We start from the raw sequence: 18,746 nt of genomic DNA, 5'->3' as shown, positions 1-18,746 counted from the left end.
CTGCTGCGGAGCTGCCCGCCAGTGTCCGACAGCCACGGGAGCGCGCCTGGGGCCCGGGACTGCCTAGCGCTGTGGGCGTCAAAAAGCAGAAGAGAAGCCATTCAGATGTGGGCCCTGCCCCGGGCGTGAGAGACGTGGGTTGTGGCGGAAAACTGCAGGGGACCCTGCCTTCCTGGTGTAAGGCTTTTATTACTCGTTTATTTTGTGTATATTTTATATATTTTATCTCCCCACACCCGTACCGATGATCCAACTCAGGGCCTTGCGCTTGTGAGGTAGGCGTGGTATTTTACATTTGAAAATTTGGGATTAGTCTGTTTTGGTTTTTTTAAAAAAACAGGTTCAAATTAGGCATCTGCGTGTATTCCCGTTGTGCATCAAGCGGTGCGACAGTGCTGCATTTGCGCCACCATGTGGACGGAGGGAGCACTACCACTTTTTTGTGTCCAAAATGAGACTGGCAAAGCCGAGGGGAGGCAGCTCAGAACCCTGGCCACTACCTGCAAGGCTGAGGCAGGAGGGTTGCAAATTTAGGTCAGCTCACACAATGTCATGAGACCTTGTCTCGAGACAGAATGAATAGGGCTGGGGATGTAGCTCAGCAAGGCCTGGGTTCAACTTCAAGCACTAAAAGAGAGAAAAAGGGGACCAGGGTGTGGCAATTCATCTCTTGAATCCAAGCCAAGACTAATCAGTCTGGAGACGCATCGGGGTCCCTGAGTGACCATCTGTGAGCTTCCCAGTGTGACTTGTGCCGAGCGCCGTGTGTGCACCTGTGTCCTCATCCCCATCCCCGCCTTGTGAGCGCCCCCGATCCTCTGTGCAGGATGTGGGACCTGGGTCCAACCGCTAACCCCTTCCCAGCCCCGAGAGCCTCAGATTGCTTTGGAAATACATAAGGCATCTGGCAAAAGTGCTCAGGTGCAGTGGCTCGTGGCCCTTCTAAGGCTGGGCACTGGAGTCATGGACGTGAGACATCCTGACCACAAACTTGATGTATATTTCGTCCTGTCCCAGGCACAGTCCTCACTCAGGTCCTCTGGGTTCTTATCCTGGCCCTTCACACCTACTTAGCTGGGTATGGGTGGTGTGGACCCTGCCATTCATCTATTCTTGTAGAAGCAAAGCACAGATTGCCCCGACTGCCCTGAAAACCCTCCGCCTCCCACAGTGCTGGGGTTACAGTTGTGTGCATGATGGCACCAGCCTTAACATTTTTCCATAAATGTTATTTCTTCTTTTTTTTTGGTACTGGGGATCGAACTTGGGACCTTGTGATGGCAAGGCAGGTGGCGAAACCGCTGAGCTAAATCCCCAGCCCATAAATGTTATTTCTTTCGGAGAATTTTTTGTGTACGCCCTTCGTCTATTTTTGCATTATTATTTAATTCATTTGAAGAATTATTTGTATGTTATGGATACCAGCTCACTTGCTGGGGGGTAATGCAGGCCCCTGCCTAGGCCACCACTGGCCTTTAACTCGGTGATACGTGCAGCGGGACCACAGCGTTAGCTGCCTCAGCGAGATCATCAGACTGCCTCTGTCTGAGCTTTTGTAACTATTTTAAGAAATTCTTCCTAATGTCATAAAAGATAATCTCTAGTGTTTTCTCCTAAAAGTGATTTAAGTTTTGATTTTCCTGTAGGGAAAATTAATTTTCTATATTTAGCATTAAAATTTACATTATTAAAATGAACAGTTGTATTCTTTGTGATATGTACGTATTTTTCCTTAAAGAGAAGATAATTAGCCTGGATCTTTGGAAGTGTCTAAGACTCCTAGTTCAGGTCACTCTAACTTCTGCTGGGAGCACAGTGTGGGGTGTCCCTGCCCCCGCCGCTCTCCCTCATGATGGAGGTGAGGCCTCGGCCCACCTCACTGAGCTGTCTCATCCCCAGCCTTCCCTACTTTGAGACGAGTGCTGCCAACGGGACGAACATCGGCCCTGCGGTCGAGGCGCTGCTGGACCTGATCATGAAGCGGATGGAGCGCTGCGTGGACAAATCCTGGGTCCCTGAGGGCGTCGTGCGCTCCAATGGCCTTGGCTCTGCCGACCGCCCCGGCGAGGAGAGGAAGGCTGGGTGCAGCTGCTGAACCCCGCAGGGATACTGGCAGCCTGTCCGAGCAAGCCGCATCGCTAATCATCCGCTCTTAAACTATTGCAGCTTTGTAAATATTTCGTGAAGATTCAGCAGAGAAGTATCTCCCAGGGCCACCGTGCCTTATGAACCTCAGCCCTGGGAGGCCAGGCAGGGACTCGGGTTGGCAGCGGGTCTCTGTCCCAGGGACGCAGGCTGACCGGGCTCCCTGTGAGGGCTTCAGCGATCACAGTCCCGACCCAGGTGTACGCTGGCCCCGCGGTGACCGGAACGTGCGCGGCATTGCCCAAGCCCTTAGCCCTGGCTGGGCCCCAGGAGCTGGGCTGGCTGTGCCTGTGGGCTCGCTGCACCTGCCTGGCTTGGGCAGAGGGTCAGGGTTGGGGCAGGGGTGGCTCGATGTCCTCTTGGCCTCTCTGTTGTGTTCCTGGCTCGGAGGGGCCAACCCGAGGGTTGGAGTCCACTGCCCGCTATGTCCGAGCAGAGCAGGGGCCGGCGCCGCATTGGGTTGGTCACCACTCGCTTTCTTTTCTTCACTTTCCCTGTGCTGGCCTGGTGCCCTCACCTCACGCCGTGTTGGCCTTTACAGCTTGTCTGATTTTTCCGCTGGAGCAACAGAAGGACTTTGTGTTCACGATGGAAGTGTGTCTGCTGAGTGTGGAGCGCAGGCGCTTTACAGGCGCTGAGCGGCCACGCTGCCCTTGCGCTCAGGCAGAAGGCCGGCCGCAGCCTGTGGGCTCACTGTGCCGCCGAGTCGGTCCTCTCCACACCAAGTAAAGGGGGATTTAAAATGTGCTTCAGGAGAGCTATTTAAGTCCAAAGGTATTTCATTTCTTATTTATTAAAATGGTTTAAATAAAGTAGATTAAAATTTCTAGAGAGCGTTAGTGGTTATTTAGGAAAAAATGTCTCTCACTAATGTAGTGAAACATAAAAATGTGTCTCTTATGACAGCAGATGTTTAGAAGAACAGCGATTAGAAAAATAAAGTATCCACACCTGTGTGGCTTGGCGACTTGCACATGGCTTTTTACTGAGCTCCTATGGGGTTTTGGTCACTGCCTCTGCCACTCCCATGACAAACTCAGCTGTGGATACTAAGATTTTATATTTTCCTACCTTCAAAATCAGAGCCTCTCTTAAATACCAAGGAAGCCACTGAGCCTATGCATTTGAGTTGTCTTGTGGCGAGGAAAGACTTCTGTAAGTCAAGGCCACAGTCACACACAGTGCCTCCTCACTGTGCCTGGAGACGTGCGCAGAGTGCGTCCCAAGGCTGCCGCCATCTGTGCAGTCAGGAGAGTGCACACTTGTTTTCTAGAGCCAGGAGATGGCCGCACACCCCACTGGCCTTAAACGCAGGGTGTGATGAATGTGTATGGGTCACGGCACCCAAGCCACCCGGAGTTATGGAAATAAATACCCGGTATTTTCTTTGAAAAGCATTTGTTTCAATTTGACATCAGAGTGCCCTATTTTTGTCAGTGTATTTTTCTACTTACAAGCTGGTGTAAGTGTGTCACGAGTGACCTTGGTGCCAATAAAGCTATGATTTAAAAGGTGATCCTGCCTGACACATTTTAGTGTGAACGTTTCATTTCCCGTCACTGAAACAGGTGAAGCCAGGCTATCCCACTGCAAGACCCAAGTTTGGGGACGGAGTCCACCACGCTCACCCAAGGGCCACAGGTGTTCTAGAGAGAGTAATCAAAGGTCACCGCCTATTGTGGGCACCTCCCACGTGGGGTGCCCGGGGGGCCCGGTCGGGGCGGTCCGGGTGGAGGAGGCTCAGGCCTGGAAGCCGATACGGGAGCTCGGGACGGGCAGGGCAGGGCGAGGAGCCTGAGACCAGCGACGGAGACGGCTCCCCCAGTCGGGGAGCCTGCACACCGGGGTCCGGGCACTGCGGCTATCTTAGCGTTTGTCCCTGTCCTGGACGCTCGCCACCTCCCACCCGTGTGGCTCCCTCCGGTCGCCGTGTCCACCTACCCTGCAGCAGCGCGCTCCTAGCTTGTACCCCGGCCCCACCTACTGCGGCTCCCTGTGCATCATGACCCTGCTAGGCTCTCATCCGCCTCGCTCCAGACAACGCCATGTCCTCACTTTTGTCTCCAGCGCTAAGACTCCATTTCCGTGAGGACGAACATGAGCAGTTTTCCTCACGACTGTGTCATCACTGAAGAACGCCTGGCACAACAATCAGTACTAATATTCCGTAACTGACCAAGGAGACCTGTGAGGAAGACAGAAGACTTGAAAATAAAACCAGCATCAAAGGAAGGCTCGCTGTAACAACCCCACACCGGATCACCCAAAGAACACAGCGAAGTACGACCCGACCTTCTAAACGGACGTCGGGACGGCTCACAAGGTAGGAAATGCTCAGTGTGGGAGGCCTCACTTTGCTTCTTTAGAAACTGGAGAACGAGTGGTATTTCCAGGTCTTCGTTCTTCACAATGTGGACTGCTGTGAACACGCATTTAACTACCGAGGTCTGTTCAGGCAACTAAGCCATTACATGAATTAGTTGCTAAACAAGGAATTATATGTAGGATGGACATTGCAATATTCAGAGCAAAGAAATAGTCAAAGGAAACTCCAACTTGCTGATTTTGCTTTTATTTACATAACTCTGATATGCAATGTTGTAATGTATAACAACATAAAACTACATCACTGTATACAGTACAACCAGAAAACCTCAGCACTATATAAACAAGGTGTACTGTACATTGAGGCTCTATAAACAAGACACGCAAAACTGTACCAAAACACCCCAAAAACCAAAAACCAAAACAGTCGGGTCATTAAGTCCAAGAAGCAGATACTAAGTCTGAATAGTGATTAACAGGTAGGTCGTTAAATGAGGAATACCTACGAATAACTGAAAAATGCTCTCATTGTAGGAAATGCCCTAAGATCACGGGTCCTTCCCCCAGACAGCAGCCGCAGCAGCCACAGCAGCAGAGGCAACTGATTCTCTCTGATGCTGAGCATGGCCAGCCTTTGGTCTTGCTGCTTGGATTTATGGCTGTGACCGTTAGGAGAGAACCGGTGCTAACTGGGGGCGGGCACTCTCCATGCCCAAACACATGAAAGCCAGGGCCTGATCGTGGCCTAGGACTTCTGGGATCATTCATAACAGCAACTCTGCTTACTCAAGGTTGGAGATTCAAGTTTATAGTGCCTAAGGTTTTTGGGAGAAAGAAACTAAAAATTAACATTAAAATGGATTATTTGGTAAAAATACAGCAAGATCTTTTTGGAGAAAACACGTCTCCATTCACCTTACAGGATTTCTGAAGAAAAGCATGTTATCATGGGTGAGCCCACGATTTAAATGAGTCTATTCTTCCCTAACCAACGTGGACGGAGACCGGATGGAGTCCATAAGTCCAAAATGCTTAATTACAAACATTACAAGCACTGGAAAATCTAGTAAAGGGACATGAAAAACATCAGGCCGGTTTGAAAATTAAAAACTTTCACTGGGGCCAGGGACGTAGCTCAGCGGTGTAGCACCTGCCTAGGAAGCAAGAGTTCCTGGGTTCAATCCCCAGTACCAAAAACAAACCAAACACACAAAAGACAACTTCCAGGAATAAAAAATGATGCTATTAAAATTCAAAACTTTTGGCTCATGCCTATAATCCCAGCACTCAGGAGGCTGAGGCAGGTGGTTCCCCAAGAGTTTGAGAACAGCCTGGGCTATGTAGTGAGTTCAGGTCCAGCCTGAGGGAGACCTTGCCTCAAAAAAACAAAACAAAACACTAAAGTTCAAAACTTAGTGGTTAGAGGTTAAATGTCAGAATTGACAGAGTTGGAGAGAAAACCTGTGAACTAGAATGTAGGCCAGAGGAAATGACAGACTTCAAGGAGAGAAAGAGAAAGTATTAGAGGTTAAGCAATCCAGAGGAACACAGAATCTTCTGCTTGTCCAGTAGGAAGTTTAGACATCGGAACTGGGAGAAGCAGCAATTGTGCCAGAGCAGCTGTTTTCTAGGAAAGATCACTGACAGAGGCGCTCAGATTCAGGACCCTGTGCCTCTCAAGTAGGAGGGATAAAAGGGATCGTTTCAGATGTCAGCTCCACTTACTGGAGGTGGGACAAGCTTCTTACCCTTCTTCTTGAATTTCATTAAAATGGCTGGGAAGGTCTAAGGCTGCCCGCTGTCCCGTTCAGCCTTAGGAACGTGTGTTTGTAGGGCGCCGCTGGCCTTGGGCAAGGCTCTGAGAACACAGAGGCTGGTGGCCACTGAGTGGGCAGAGCTGGGCGCCTCTCCAAGATGCAGGAAGTGCGGCAGTGGAGGGACCTGTGGACTCCAAGCGGTGAGGAAGTCCAAGCGGGCAAACTCACATCCACTCTGTGTGGACCACAAGCGCTCGGCACTGAAATTTCCAGAACACGTCTGTTATTTAGCACTATTCTGGAATCACTGGTCAAATGATGAGACAAGAAAAATACCAGGTAAAGGGAGAAATACATGTTCTGCAGACCGTAAGCAGACAGACTAATTCTAAAGTTAACAAGAAAAAGTGTTGGACAGCCAGGCGTGGTGGCGTACGCCTGTATCCCAACACTGGGGAGGATGAGGCAGGAGGATCGCTGCTGAGTTCGAGACGAGCCTGGGCTACATTGTGAGTTCTAGGTCAGTCTCAACACAGTGAGACCCTGTCTCAAAAACCAAAAAAAAAAAAAAAAAAAAAGTGTTAAAAAATGGCCAGAGAAATGATGAATGCGGAAGGGAGAGGCGGTAATCCATCATTCAGATACGTGTCCCTAATTTACAGATGAACGCGGGGAGGTGTCTTTCTTCATACGTTGCCCGCCGGGAAAACACCGCAGTTTCGCCTCCAGAGGAGCTGCAAATTCAAATGTGAAAAATGAAAAAAATTGGGAGCGGGAAATGCAGTTCCAAGCAAAATACCAAATTCAAAGTCACGAGAGCTTAGATAAACCTGAATACCAATAAGTCATTTCTGAATAAAAAGCAAAGCTTAAGATACTGATACGTCAGGAAACGATTTTGAGGGATGTGAGCAAGGGCCAAGCTTCCTGTGCAAAATGCTGTTGAAAGTCGACTCAAAGCTGGAAAGGACACAGGACTCCAGCCCCGGCAGCCTCCACCTCACTCAGAGTCGGTAGGTTCAGGGGGCCTGGGCCGGGGCCAAGCTCGCGTCAGCACGGCTCGGGTTGCAGCCTCCTGACTCGGGGACTGCAGCACCCAGACTCCCAAACCTCGCCCCTCCCGGGTCTCGGTCGGGGAGAGTCACTTCCGGCGGCGGGTGCGTTACTTCCGGCGTCGGGCGCGTCACTTCCGGCGGCGGAGACTCATTTCCTCTCCCTGCGGGCGGTGAGCTCCTGTGGATCCGAGCGCTTCCAACATGCGCATCGAGAAGTGTTACTTCTGCTCTGGGCCCATCTACCCCGGTCACGGCATGGTGTTCGTCCGCAACGACTGCAAGGTGAGAGGCCCAGGCCTCCGGCGCCGGTTCTGGGGCCGTCCGCGGGGCGTTGAGCGGTGGATTGTAGAGGTGGCCACGCTTGGCAGGGCTAAGGATGCAAACAGCGCCGCCTGGGGAGGGCCTCGGGCCTGCTCCGCAGAGCCGACCTCGCGCCCGTCCCGGGATCCAGGACCTGGAGCTGGGGAAGTTCAGGCTCTGCCTTCTCGCCTACATCTGTCCGGCCCGAGGGCGTCGCCTGCTGCGGAGCAGGGTCCCCCTGAGACGAGCCCACGATTGCCACGTCGGGGCCGATCCTCCGGGGCGCTGATTTTGCACCCGATCGAGCCCATCCTTTCTGGCCCCTGTAAGCGCTGTTTCCCAGCCGGTGGTCGCGATGGTGACTGCGGAGCTGGGCCAGGCGCCGGCTGTGCAGTGGGGTCGCGGTGGAGTGGAGCGGAAGCCTGTGTTGCCTGGGCTGGGGAGAGCAGAGCAAGGGGCGACGCCCGGCCGCACGACGACGAACGTGTATCTCCTCTGACTGCCAAACCGGTGTCTTCTCAGCTACATATTTGACTTTCTATTGGACGGGGAAGTTCTGCTCTTTCCTAGCAGTGGACCTACTGGAAGGGAAAAGCTTGTGACTTCAGGTCTTTCTCATCTCTGAATTAACACCATCCTCACATGCCTAGAGGGATTGGCTAGAAAGGTGAGGGTCACGTTTGAATCTTTCACGTTTTGTGTCTGTTTTCCAGACCATTTTGCTTCTGTGAGGTCAGTGATGTCTAGGCCTTCTTTCTACGCCCTCCTCTACCCTCTAGTCTGTATTAGGTGCTGGTCGCGGCTGTAACCTCCTAACTCGTGGTTTGGCTCTATTCTCCTAAATACTCTAGGTATTTCTCTTGCACACCTAAATTAGCTACTTATGGCCAAATGGGAACAGAGCTTTTTTGTAAATAAGGAGAAGAAGAGGGGTTGGAAGGAGGGAGGGGAATGGGAAGAGAAGAAGCAAGATAAATCATGTACAGGCACAAATTCCCCGCGATCAGTGTTATTATGTGTATCTAAAATGTACCAATAAAAATAAAATTAAAGGGCAGAGTATTAATGCTCCGTAGTTCCGCATACTTTATAATCAGGAGGAAGCCTTAATGAGGGCTTCATGTTGAAAAGCTTGAAGAAGTTTAAGGCGAAGGTATTAGGTCATTTGTGGGCTCCTTGGAGACTGGAGGTCATGGGAGCCAGGTTCCAGGGAAGAGGCAGCCTGTGGGGCTTCACCGCATCGTGGTTCCTCCCTGTGTCACAGGTGTGTCTGTGTGACTTCCTACATTATTGTGCGTAGCTTTAGCTCACATTTTACATCCTGGCCTGATCTTCGTACTGCAAAGTGAGACTGTTTTTCAGGAAGGGTACCATGTTTCAGTTATGCCTGTGTCGCTGTCACCTAGCACAGCACCAGGCACTCAGATGCGTGTCCTGTACCTAGCCAGTAGACTCCCCATCAGGGCTCCAGTCGGCTCAGACCCCGCATACGCTTTCAGCACCCGTTAGATACTGACTCAGACAGGCGCCTGTTAGACGCTGACTCAGGACGAGGTCTCATTGGCCATGTTTGGCGTCGTGAGGAGCCAGAACAAGCTCCAGCCATCACCTGCTAGATTTCAGAAACGAGTCTGCCTAGGGATATCTGTTCGGGTTTCAGTGTTGGAAGCCTTCACTTAAATTTAAAAGGTAATAACTGTCTGGGCTGAAAACACACAAAAAAAATGGATGATGACTTCATAGGGGTTACTCTGGAAGGCTTTGGCAATTCTGATATTTTTAGTTGATGTGAAATTGGCTCAAGGGTAGACATGCTCTCGTTCAGGTCTCTTAGGAGGTCTGGGCCTAGATCAGAGTCTACTGTGTTTAGTAGTCTCCTGTAGAACAAAGTCTATGAAGTGAGTGTGTGTGTGTGTGTGTGTGTGTGTGTGTGTATTTAGTTCGAAATGTGCACACTGTTTAACCTGTATTATTGGGTGAGCCCTTATAGGTCTGACACTTCAACTTACTTATCTTTGCAAAGATAATGAACATCAAAGAATGACTTTTCCTGTTTCCCCAGTAGCGTGCACAGACTCCGGGGTACTCTAAAATGCTTCGTGGTAGCAAACCAGTTTAGTGGCCGCGTATGCTCTCAGGCGGCTCGGGAGGATCTGTGAGTGGGGCTTGTGGGTGCAGTCCATGGTTGTTTTCAGACTGCGCATTGTTTTGTGTCTGACAGTAGCATCCTGTGGTGGAAGAGTTTTCATTGCTGACTTTCGGTGTTCTAACTTTTCTTGTAGGTGTTCAGATTCTGTAAATCCAAATGTCATAAAAACTTCAAAAAGAAGCGTAATCCCCGCAAAGTCCGGTGGACGAAGGCGTTCCGGAAAGCAGCCGGCAAGGAGCTGACGGTGGTGAGCACGGCTGGCTGTCGGAGACAGCTTTTGTTTCGTTTTTTGGGGTGGGAAACTGTGGTCTAATTAGCCGAAGCAAGGGCTCCTGTAGCACAGCTGTGAATGCTCTATTGATTTGGCCATGGAAATAGTCTCATCCTCACGTGGTTCTGAAAACCATCATTCTGTAGACTTTGCAAAGGAAAATTCCCAGTTCAGTTTTGTAGAAGTGACTTTTCTTATCCTTAAAAACTTACTTTTACTTCTTGCAAAGAGGTAAATCACTTAAATGACCAGGGTGAAGTTGGAGGTTGCTACTCAGGAGCTTGAGACAAAGTTGGCTTAGTGTCTGAGGACCCAGGTCGGCTAGTGGGTTGATGTTAAGAGGGTGAGGTAGTGGGAAGTTGGAACATGGGGCTCCCTTGGACCATCCTGCTGTCACTGAACGGAGGGAAGGGTCAGTCAGAGCCCCCCATGTCCTATCCCGGGACAGGGAGCGGAAGAAGCTGCCGCACCGACTGCCTTCCCTGTGGCCGCCTCTGCCCCTAGCCCATGCCTGCTCCTGTCTCTGTGCATTCTGCTTCTGTGAGAACGGTGCTGTCTGGGTCTCCCACCCGCCTTCCTCTTCCAGCTCGGATTAGGGTTACACCCTGGTGTGCAAGGGCAGCCCCTACAGGCCTGTGCCAGGGTCCCTTTCTGGGCCTTCCTGGCTGGAGCTCCTCGGGCCAGATCGCGAGTCAGTCTCTGAGGTCATTGTCACCCTGGCCCAGAGGCAGCCTGGGTCTCACATGCGGGGCCGGGAGTGAAGAGGAACAGCACAGCCCGCGCCTCGAGGAAGAGCTTTAGCAGACCCTCCCTCAGTTCAGCTGAGGTGGTGGTGGTCCCGACGACGCTGTGCCAGGTGGATTGGAACTCAGGAGACCACCTCTGAGATCGGACACCAGCAGCGGGAGGTGTGGGGGCCTGTGGGACCTGCTCCATGTGTATTTCAAGATGTGTGGCTCTGTATTGTTGTTCTGACTGACAGGTGCTCACATCAAACCCCGTGAAATTCATGATGGTCAGCTCTTTATGATCTGGACAAAATGGCAGTGTTGTGTGTCGGACTTGAATGCAGTTTCCTGGCCGAGCTGGTCTGGGAGGTGGATCTCCATGGGAGAGCGTGGCCCTCAGTGGGCGCGGCACCGCCTCAGCCCCATGCGGCCATGTGTACAGGGAGAGGCTGTGAGCCTGCATTCTTGAGCCGGGGCCTCAGCGTGCACCCCAGGATGCTTGCACTTCCTTTCTGCCTCTCTCACCAGCCCTCTGCTTTTTACAGGATAATTCATTTGAATTTGAAAAACGTAGAAATGAACCTGTCAAATATCAGCGAGAACTGTGGAATAAAACAAGTAAGTCTGGGGAGTCCATTCCTTGGGGGATGGGTTGGGTGCTGAGGAGACTTTAACGTCATCATTTTCAGTCTTCAGTGTTTATCTGACCTCACTCGGATGGCTATGGTGCATTTATATCTTTACTTATGAGTTACCCTAAATGCTTCCAGAATTGGTGATACATCCGTTATAAAAGTAGTTATTATTCAGTATGAACTGCCACACAGAGAGATAAAACATAAAAAAATCTGAAAAAAGAGAAAATACTTTTTGATGTGATTGTGGCAGAGTTAAAATATACAGAAAGCCTAGGATGCTTTACAAGTTTAGTCATTTAGTTCAGAGATACAAGCTGTTTTCTATGTATCTTGTACAGTTTCCTGTTGTGTTTCTTGTTTTGTGTTTTTTTGGGGGTACTAAGATTGAACCAGAGTCTTTGCACTAAGCGACATCCCATCCCTTTGTAATTTTAATTAATTAATTTTTACAAATTTTGAGACAGTGTCTAATTTTTGCCCTTCCTGCCTCAGACTCCCAGAGTTCTGGGAGTGCAGGTGTACAGCACCACACCTGGCAATTCAGCGCTTCTTTCTAGTTGAAAAGTGTAGCACATAAGGTGATCATTACAAACTTTCTAACAGAACTTCTAAATGCTTGACTTAGGTCAGAATGAAGTTGTAGGCTACGGAAACTAAAAGCAGTAATACCTGGTGCTCGTGTTTTTTTGGAAGCAGCCAGAGGCCTAAGAAAGAAGTCCCGTGTGTGGTCAGTCACAGGCCCAGCAAGCTTGTGCCCCGCCGTGCTGTGTGGGACTGAGGCCTGGGCCCTGCTTCTCCTCCTCCCGGGCTGTCTTCCTTTAGCCGTTGCTGGCATGGCTGTGGGGCTGGCGTTGGTAGAGGGGAAGTCCTGGGATTGTGACTTGGTGTGGCTTTCGGGCTGCGACCTTTCCGCATGTTTTCCCCAGCAGCAGGGATCGAGACCAGAGAACTGGAGCTTTATGGCAGCGTTTGGCACCATTAAAGCTTTGCTCTTCTTCCTCACCCTTATCTACAGATCAGTCCAGGTGTGGAATTGCCTTTCCTGCATAGCAGTTTTCTCTTTCTTAAAACAAAGGTTTCCCCTTATTTTTTTGGAGGAAGAGTTAATTTCTGAAAAGCATTTGCTTTTGTTGAGTTTATATGATGAGGAGATGACACCTGGATTCCTGAGCCATGTCGTGCTGCAGTGGGCTCTTTGTTGTTGAAAGCCCTAAAAGGTTCATCATCTCTGCTCTGAGATCGCTGACTTCATGGGAATCTGCAGTTGATTCCAAAGTTGTTCTCGTCAGGGACATTGTCGAAAGACCCTGAGGCTTTTCCAGACCACATTCCGTATCATTTCATCGTGACTTGCCTTGTTTGGTTGCCATTGAAGGCAGCAGCTTCAGTTTTCCTCAGTCCTAATGCTGTTGTTGGCTCACCTTGGTCCTGGTGGGCTTCCCCTGTGTGCCTGGCCTTGCTCCTGAGCTGTCCGGCTGTCCAGTGCGCGCTCTCGGGTGCTGCCTGAGGCGCAGTCCTGCCCTCGCCTGGCTACTCTTGCTCAGTGTCTCCAGGTGTGGTTTGCTCTGGGGCTCGCAGTCCGGTCCTCTGCCCCTCTCCTTCCACAGCTGGAAAGTCTGGAAGAAACGATGCTGTCTTCATTCTTTCCTGCACAGATACTTTATCCTTTTTTATTTGGATCCTAAAAATGGACTTTGTTGAGGATTTGCTGGGCAGTGACTAAGTCCTGAAGTGGTTTCCTGCTCTTTACACAATGACTAACTTGCCAGTAGGCTTCCGGAAGAGTCAGTGCTCTCATAAGAGATCAGTTCACCCCCGGATCCCCTCCCCGCGTTTCCCTGACCTGAATTGAGGTGTGCCGTGAATATAGAGTGCAGGATGCAGTGAGGATTCAGGGTGAGAAGGAGTAAAATGTCTTAACTAATCATTTTTTTGTACTGACCTACGAGTTGAAATGACGGTATTTTGAATATGTCGAGATAAAATATATCATTCAATTTCCGCGTGATTCTGTCTACTTTTTAAAAAATACAGCTACTAGAAAACCTAAAATTCCACTGAGGTTTGTCCTGCCCCAGACAACACTGATGTGGGTCCAGAGTGCCCGTAGGTGGGATGCGGCGTCCTTGTGGCCGCAGCTCCTGCAGACATCTGGGAGCCTGAGCAGGGGCGGGGAGGCCGAGGGGCTCCTCCCCGTGTCACGGCCTGCGGACAGGGTGCCTGTGTCCCTGGAGGGCACAGCTCAGGGCAGGGTCGGTGCCTCCCCTCCAGATGCTCTGTGGAACGAGCGTGGAGAAGCGTCCGCTGGCTCGCAGTGCAGGGAGAGGTGAGCAGCAGTGAAGGCTGGAGGGGTAGGAGTTGGAGAAGGGATTTCTGGAAGAGAGGGTCGGTCCCAGCGGCACCTGGAAGCACCTGCCTTTTCCGACTCGGTGGGGTTGTTTGGGCGCGGAGTGTTTTCATTTAAATTTATTTCTAATAATAATAACGCTAATCATGAAGTGTTAATGCACTTGTGGTCCTGCTCGATGTGTACGCTTGTGTACAGCGTTGCTAATCCCTAATGAATTCTGTTGCAGTTGATGCAATGAAGCGAGTCGAAGAGATCAAGCAGAAACGCCAAGCTAAATTCATAATGAACAGGTACGAACGTTTGCACGGAGCAACGACTGCACTTGTAATTATTGGCGGGTCACTGTGCAGCGTCCCTCGTGCGGGCCGGCCTGTGCTGTCACCCTGGGGCGTAGCAACCACGACCAGCAGGACGGCCACAGGCAGCAGCGCGTCCCTGTCTGGCCTGGCATCGGGGGCCGGCCCTCCCCACTGTGCGCTCTGACCCTCGGGCCCCAGGGTGTCTCCCAGCTCTCGGGGACGCCGTGTGACTGCCCACGTCACTGGTGATTTGCTCACCGCCTCGTTTCTCTGTTTTGTAGTTGGCGTCATGTGTTAGAGGGAGCGTACCGTTCCCCCGTTTCCGAGTCCTCCCTCTGCTTGTTTCTGTGTGTCTGTCTGTTGGAGGATCCTGTGGTGTGATTTAGCCCTGTACCCCACTTTGATGCTCCAAGTGGCCGGTGTTGGGCCGGTGTGCTGGCTGCTGCCCCCCCGTTCATGCTGCTCGTCCTCTCACACCGTCGTGGCTGCCAGCCTCCAGCCGCATCCTCCACCCCCTTTCCCTGCCCCGGCCTGGGACAGGCCATTTCTCGGAAGCAAGAGATGTATTGTTGTCCCGGGAGGGGCAGCAGCTTCTGGAAGATCAGATCACAGTGCTTCAGAAGAGCTGGGCTGAGGCAGGAGGAGCACCAGGAGTTAAGGCCAGCCTGGGCTATATAGTGAGACCCTGTCTCAAAAACCAAAAAACAGACAAGAGCCACGGTGCAGAAAAGACCCAGGCGCTGTAATCGATTGTGTCCATCCTAAGTCACGAGTGTAGTGGCACCGCAGACCCTGGTTTGTGAGGTCTCTGGTTTCTGCACACTCAGCAGCCTGGGACACCGGAGCAGGGTCACTGAGTGAGTCACAGGGAGCTGGACTCCATCTGCAGGGCTCAGCTGGCCTCATCCTTCGAGGGCCGTGGGGGAGCTGGGTCTCGTTCCTGTCGGTGGGCGGAGAGCATGGTGGGCATGGGGCTCCCGGCTCTGTGGCCACCTGTGCTTTAGTTGCTGTCTCTAAAGAAGCTCTAAGTGTTCGGCTTTGCTGTGTTTTACCCTAGGTTGAAGAAGAACAAAGAGCTCCAGAAAGTGCAGGACGTCAGGGAGGTCAAGCAGAACATCCACCTCATCCGTGCCCCGCTCGCCGGTGAGTGCGGCTGGCCCGGAGCGTGCCTTGAGCGCTGCCGTGACCCAGCTCGGCGCTCAGGCTATTCGTCCTGGGACTTGGCTGCGGTGCAGTGACAGGCCTGTGCTCCCAGCTGTTCGGACGCGAAGGCAGGAGAATCCCTCGAGCTCATGAGTTTGATTTTCTTACCTCCTGTCTCAGCCTCCCAGGTGTCAGGGTTGTGTGCCACCGTGCCTGGCAGAGTCCATGAGTTGGAGACCAGTTTGGGCAACACAGCAAGCCCGTCAAAAACCAAACAAACAGGAAAGCGTTTCCCTGAGCCCAGTCTGCTTCTGCGCTTCCCCTCCTAAATCCTTTCATGCACCGCGGCTCTGGTTGCAGTGACCTGAGCAGTGATTTGCAGGTGGTCTCCCTGGTACCTGTTTTGGGTAGGTGTGTTCCGGTCCATGCTGGGATGCCTCGGGCCATCGCACAGGACAAAGACCCTACAAGGGTGGCCAGGCACCGCTCTGAGGGCCGCTCCGTGTGGGAGTGTCTCTCGGTGACGCTTGTCATTACTCACTGGGGTTGCTGCTCCGTGCTTGCTTTGTGAACTGGAAAACCAGTTCTCACTTGGGTGGCACTGAGTCCAGTCTCAGTTGACTTACTTAATTTGTGCACGTTACTTGGAGGAGAAAAATTTTGCCTGACTCAGAGGAAAGTTCAGATTTGTAATGTGTTTAGTGAATTTGTGTAGAAATCCTAAGCATGTCATATTTACAGTAGGTTCTGTTCAAGGAAGTCAGAATTCTGGAGCATTTGTGCCAGGTGCAGCTGATACGAACTGGCACCAAGAGGCAGTGGGCCGGCCCCTGTTTTCTTTTGAGGCAGGAGCACATTTCAGAAGCAGGAACCTGGGTCGAGGTGGCCGGGGTTGCCTTGTGGGCTCTCAGCCTTTCATTGTGAAAGTGTGGGGTTTTATGGGGAGGAGGACTGATGCAGGGCTGCCTTCTTCGTGGATTCATGAGATCTGGGTAGTTGAGCTGCTCTGAAATTTCACAGAATTGGCTGTCAAAGCAGTTCAGGCCCTTTAGGAGTATTGAGCAAATTCTGGAAGGCCACATGAAATTCATTACATCTTTAATTTTTGTCTTGAAAGGCAAAGGAAAGCAGTTGGAAGATAAGATGGTACAGCAGCTGCAGCAGGATGTGGACATGGAGGACGCTGTCGGTGCTGTGTCTGTGTGAAAATCTCCTGGGGACGCGTAAAGTGTGGGCACCCTCGATGTGTTTGTTCCTGGGTCCCTGGTGAAGGTGCCGGGGTCCTTTCCTGTGCTGCTATCTGCCACCCTGCCGGCGAGGTTCTGGGTTCCCCCGGCACAGCCCACTGTAGATGTGCTTCTGTAAGTGTGAAGGTTCTGTGCAGGTGCAGAGGTGAACAGTGGACATCACATGGCCGTGCCCTTTGCACGACGGCGTAGGCAGCGTTTGTGTAGACTCACCGCCATATTCATAAAAGTGACACAGGAAATAAACTTCTTTGTGTTAAAATGTCTCTTTGATTAATGTTTTGGGGGATACAGTAAGCAACTGGCAGCTTATGTGCTGGCCTCTGCGTCCTGTCTGGATTTCCTGGTGTGGTTTAGTGGCTTCTTAGAGGACAGCAAGGCTACGTTGCCTGGGCCCTCGGACCTGGCGTCAGTGCCTGCCCCATGCTCCTGTTTGCCTGAGGTGCTCGCTACTTCTGCTTTGGGAACCTCAGCGCCCTGGGCAGAGCAAGCTTGCTCCTTTGCGTCCAGTGCCTTGCAGACTTCGTGTGGGATTCTTTGAAAAGAGATCTTGATTTTGGAAAACAGAATTTATGGAAAGAACATCTGCCCATTATTTGCGCATACATTTTTTTTAAGGGAAGTGCCTATATATTTAGTACTTAGAAGTTCACTGCTTACAGAGGTATGAAGTATAGATTACTTGGAAAAAAATATTAGTACTGAAGTGGGAGATACAGATAAGGGAAATAAATGTGTGCTGAGCACTTTATGTTGCTTTGTTTTTACATTATTACTTTACATGTATTTCAAATACTATGTCACATTTTTTTTTTTTTTTTTTTTTTTTTTTGTGGAACTGGGGGATCAAATTTAGGACCTTTCCCTTGCCGGCAGTCACGGCACCGCTGAGCTACATCCCCGGCAAAACAGTTTATTTGGGGGGGGCAGAGTTTACAGTACAAGTTCTTAGGGTTACGTGATTGTAAAGTAATGGTGTCAGGTTGTAAAAATGCAGACCAGTCTCCAGATGCTGAAGGGCAGCACGGGGCTGGAGGTCGGGGGGCTGGAGCCCTGTTGACTCGTACTCCTGGGGCCTCTCGGGAATCCGAACAGTCCACTGAGGAGGTCTTCCTGTCCACACAGAGCCCAGGACTGGCTGTCCCGGTGTCCCAAGGGGCACCACTCTCACTCGGGCACACTTGTGTACGTGACCTCCCCTTGCTCAGCACTGAGATGAAGGGGCTGCGTGTGTTCAGCCAGGGCCTGCGGGAGGCCAAGTCGGGAGGGCACTGCCCACAGTCAGCTCTGTGCCTGCCGGCCGGGTGGTGTAAAGAGGGGGCAGCCAAAGAAGTGTCATCTGAGGTGCAGCGGCTGACACGTCCCATAGGACTACTGCAGGGCCACCGCCAAGGTGAGTAGGTAGGGTGCCCAGGGATCATTCTGGTGACAAGGGAAGTTTCCTCCCGCTTAGCTTGTGTTTTTATAAAGAAACCAGGAGAATGGCATCTAGCGTGAGTCTTGCAGATTCGGGTAAGTTCTGTGACAATTGGAGACTCCTGCTGCTGACTTAGGTGTGTTGGGAAGGGAAGGGGGCCAATCAGTGGAAGCCAACAACCCGAGCCCCACGCCACTGTTTCGGGGCTCTGGAGGGTGTCCGGGCCTTTCTGGATGAGGGGTCAGCAGGCTGGAAGGGGAGGGGACCCTGGCTGCTCCGCTTGTCTGTACCAGGCACCCCTCCCAGCGCCAGGGTGTCCCCTGGTGTCCAGGGATGCTGTGGCTCAGGAGGCCCTGGTGGGAGCCCCGTGTCGCCACCTCTGTCTCGGGGCGGGGGGGAGAGTTGGGCACAGGACGCCGGGAGGAGGGAGCCCTGTCAGGTCTGCAGGGAGCAGGGCAGTGGCAGCGGCTGCAAGGCTTTCTCCCTGACGCTTACGGTCTCCCTTAGCTTGAAAGTGCGTGCTTTCACTGAGCTGCCAGTCATCTACTCTATTTTGGTGTTTTCGAGACAGGGTCTTCCTATACATTCTAGGCTGGCCTGTAACTTCAGCAGTCTTCCTGCCTCAGCCTCCCAGGTGCTGGGATTGCCGGTGTGCGCCACCTCGCAGGGCCCCTTTCTTCTCGATGAAGTGGTTTTCTGTGGAAGGCTAGGTATCATCAAGCAGGCGGGCAGACTGCTCTTGCTTTTCCTTCCACTCTTAATTGGGTACACAGATTAATTAAAGTTTCATTGGGCAGCTTCCTGCATGCACGTGACACACTTCGTCGTTCTCACTCCTGCGGACTCTTTCTAATTTCCACCTGCGGATCCTGCCATAGACAGCATCTTCCAATTAACTGCATTTACGTCTTTGCCGTATGCC

At 51.7% G+C, this 18,746-nt stretch overlaps 2 protein-coding genes across 7 annotated transcripts in view; both read left to right on the top strand.

The window, feature by feature from the left end:
* Rab27a (RAB27A, member RAS oncogene family) overlaps positions 1–3,683 on the top strand; it is a 38,359-nt gene extending 34,676 nt beyond the window's left edge. For all 6 annotated transcript variants that reach the window (XM_010609046.3, XM_010609049.3, XM_033765261.1 and 3 more), the window contains exon 6: positions 1,900–3,683. In XM_010609046.3, the coding sequence (XP_010607348.1) occupies positions 1,900–2,095 (196 nt within the window). In that variant the 3' untranslated portion in view covers positions 2,096–3,683. The remainder of the gene's footprint in view (positions 1–1,899) is intronic.
* Positions 3,684–7,408: 3,725 nt separating this feature from the next.
* Rsl24d1 (ribosomal L24 domain containing 1) lies at positions 7,409–16,669 on the top strand. The gene is made up of 6 exons (XM_010609051.1): positions 7,409–7,564; positions 9,865–9,978; positions 11,276–11,348; positions 13,945–14,008; positions 15,075–15,160; positions 16,278–16,669. The coding sequence occupies exons 1-6, from the start codon at positions 7,484–7,486 to the stop codon at positions 16,364–16,366; spliced, it is 507 nt and encodes a 168-aa protein (XP_010607353.1). The 5' UTR covers positions 7,409–7,483; the 3' UTR covers positions 16,367–16,669.
* Positions 16,670–18,746: the final 2,077 nt, after the last annotated feature.

The sequence above is a fragment of the Fukomys damarensis genome, unplaced genomic scaffold (assembly GCF_012274545.1).
Source record: "Fukomys damarensis isolate Sample0158 unplaced genomic scaffold, DMR_v1.0_HiC HiC_scaffold_17, whole genome shotgun sequence".
Taxonomy (NCBI): domain Eukaryota; kingdom Metazoa; phylum Chordata; class Mammalia; order Rodentia; family Bathyergidae; genus Fukomys; species Fukomys damarensis.
Note: the sequence above shows the minus strand (reverse complement) of the source record. Positions and strands in the feature narration are given on the sequence as shown.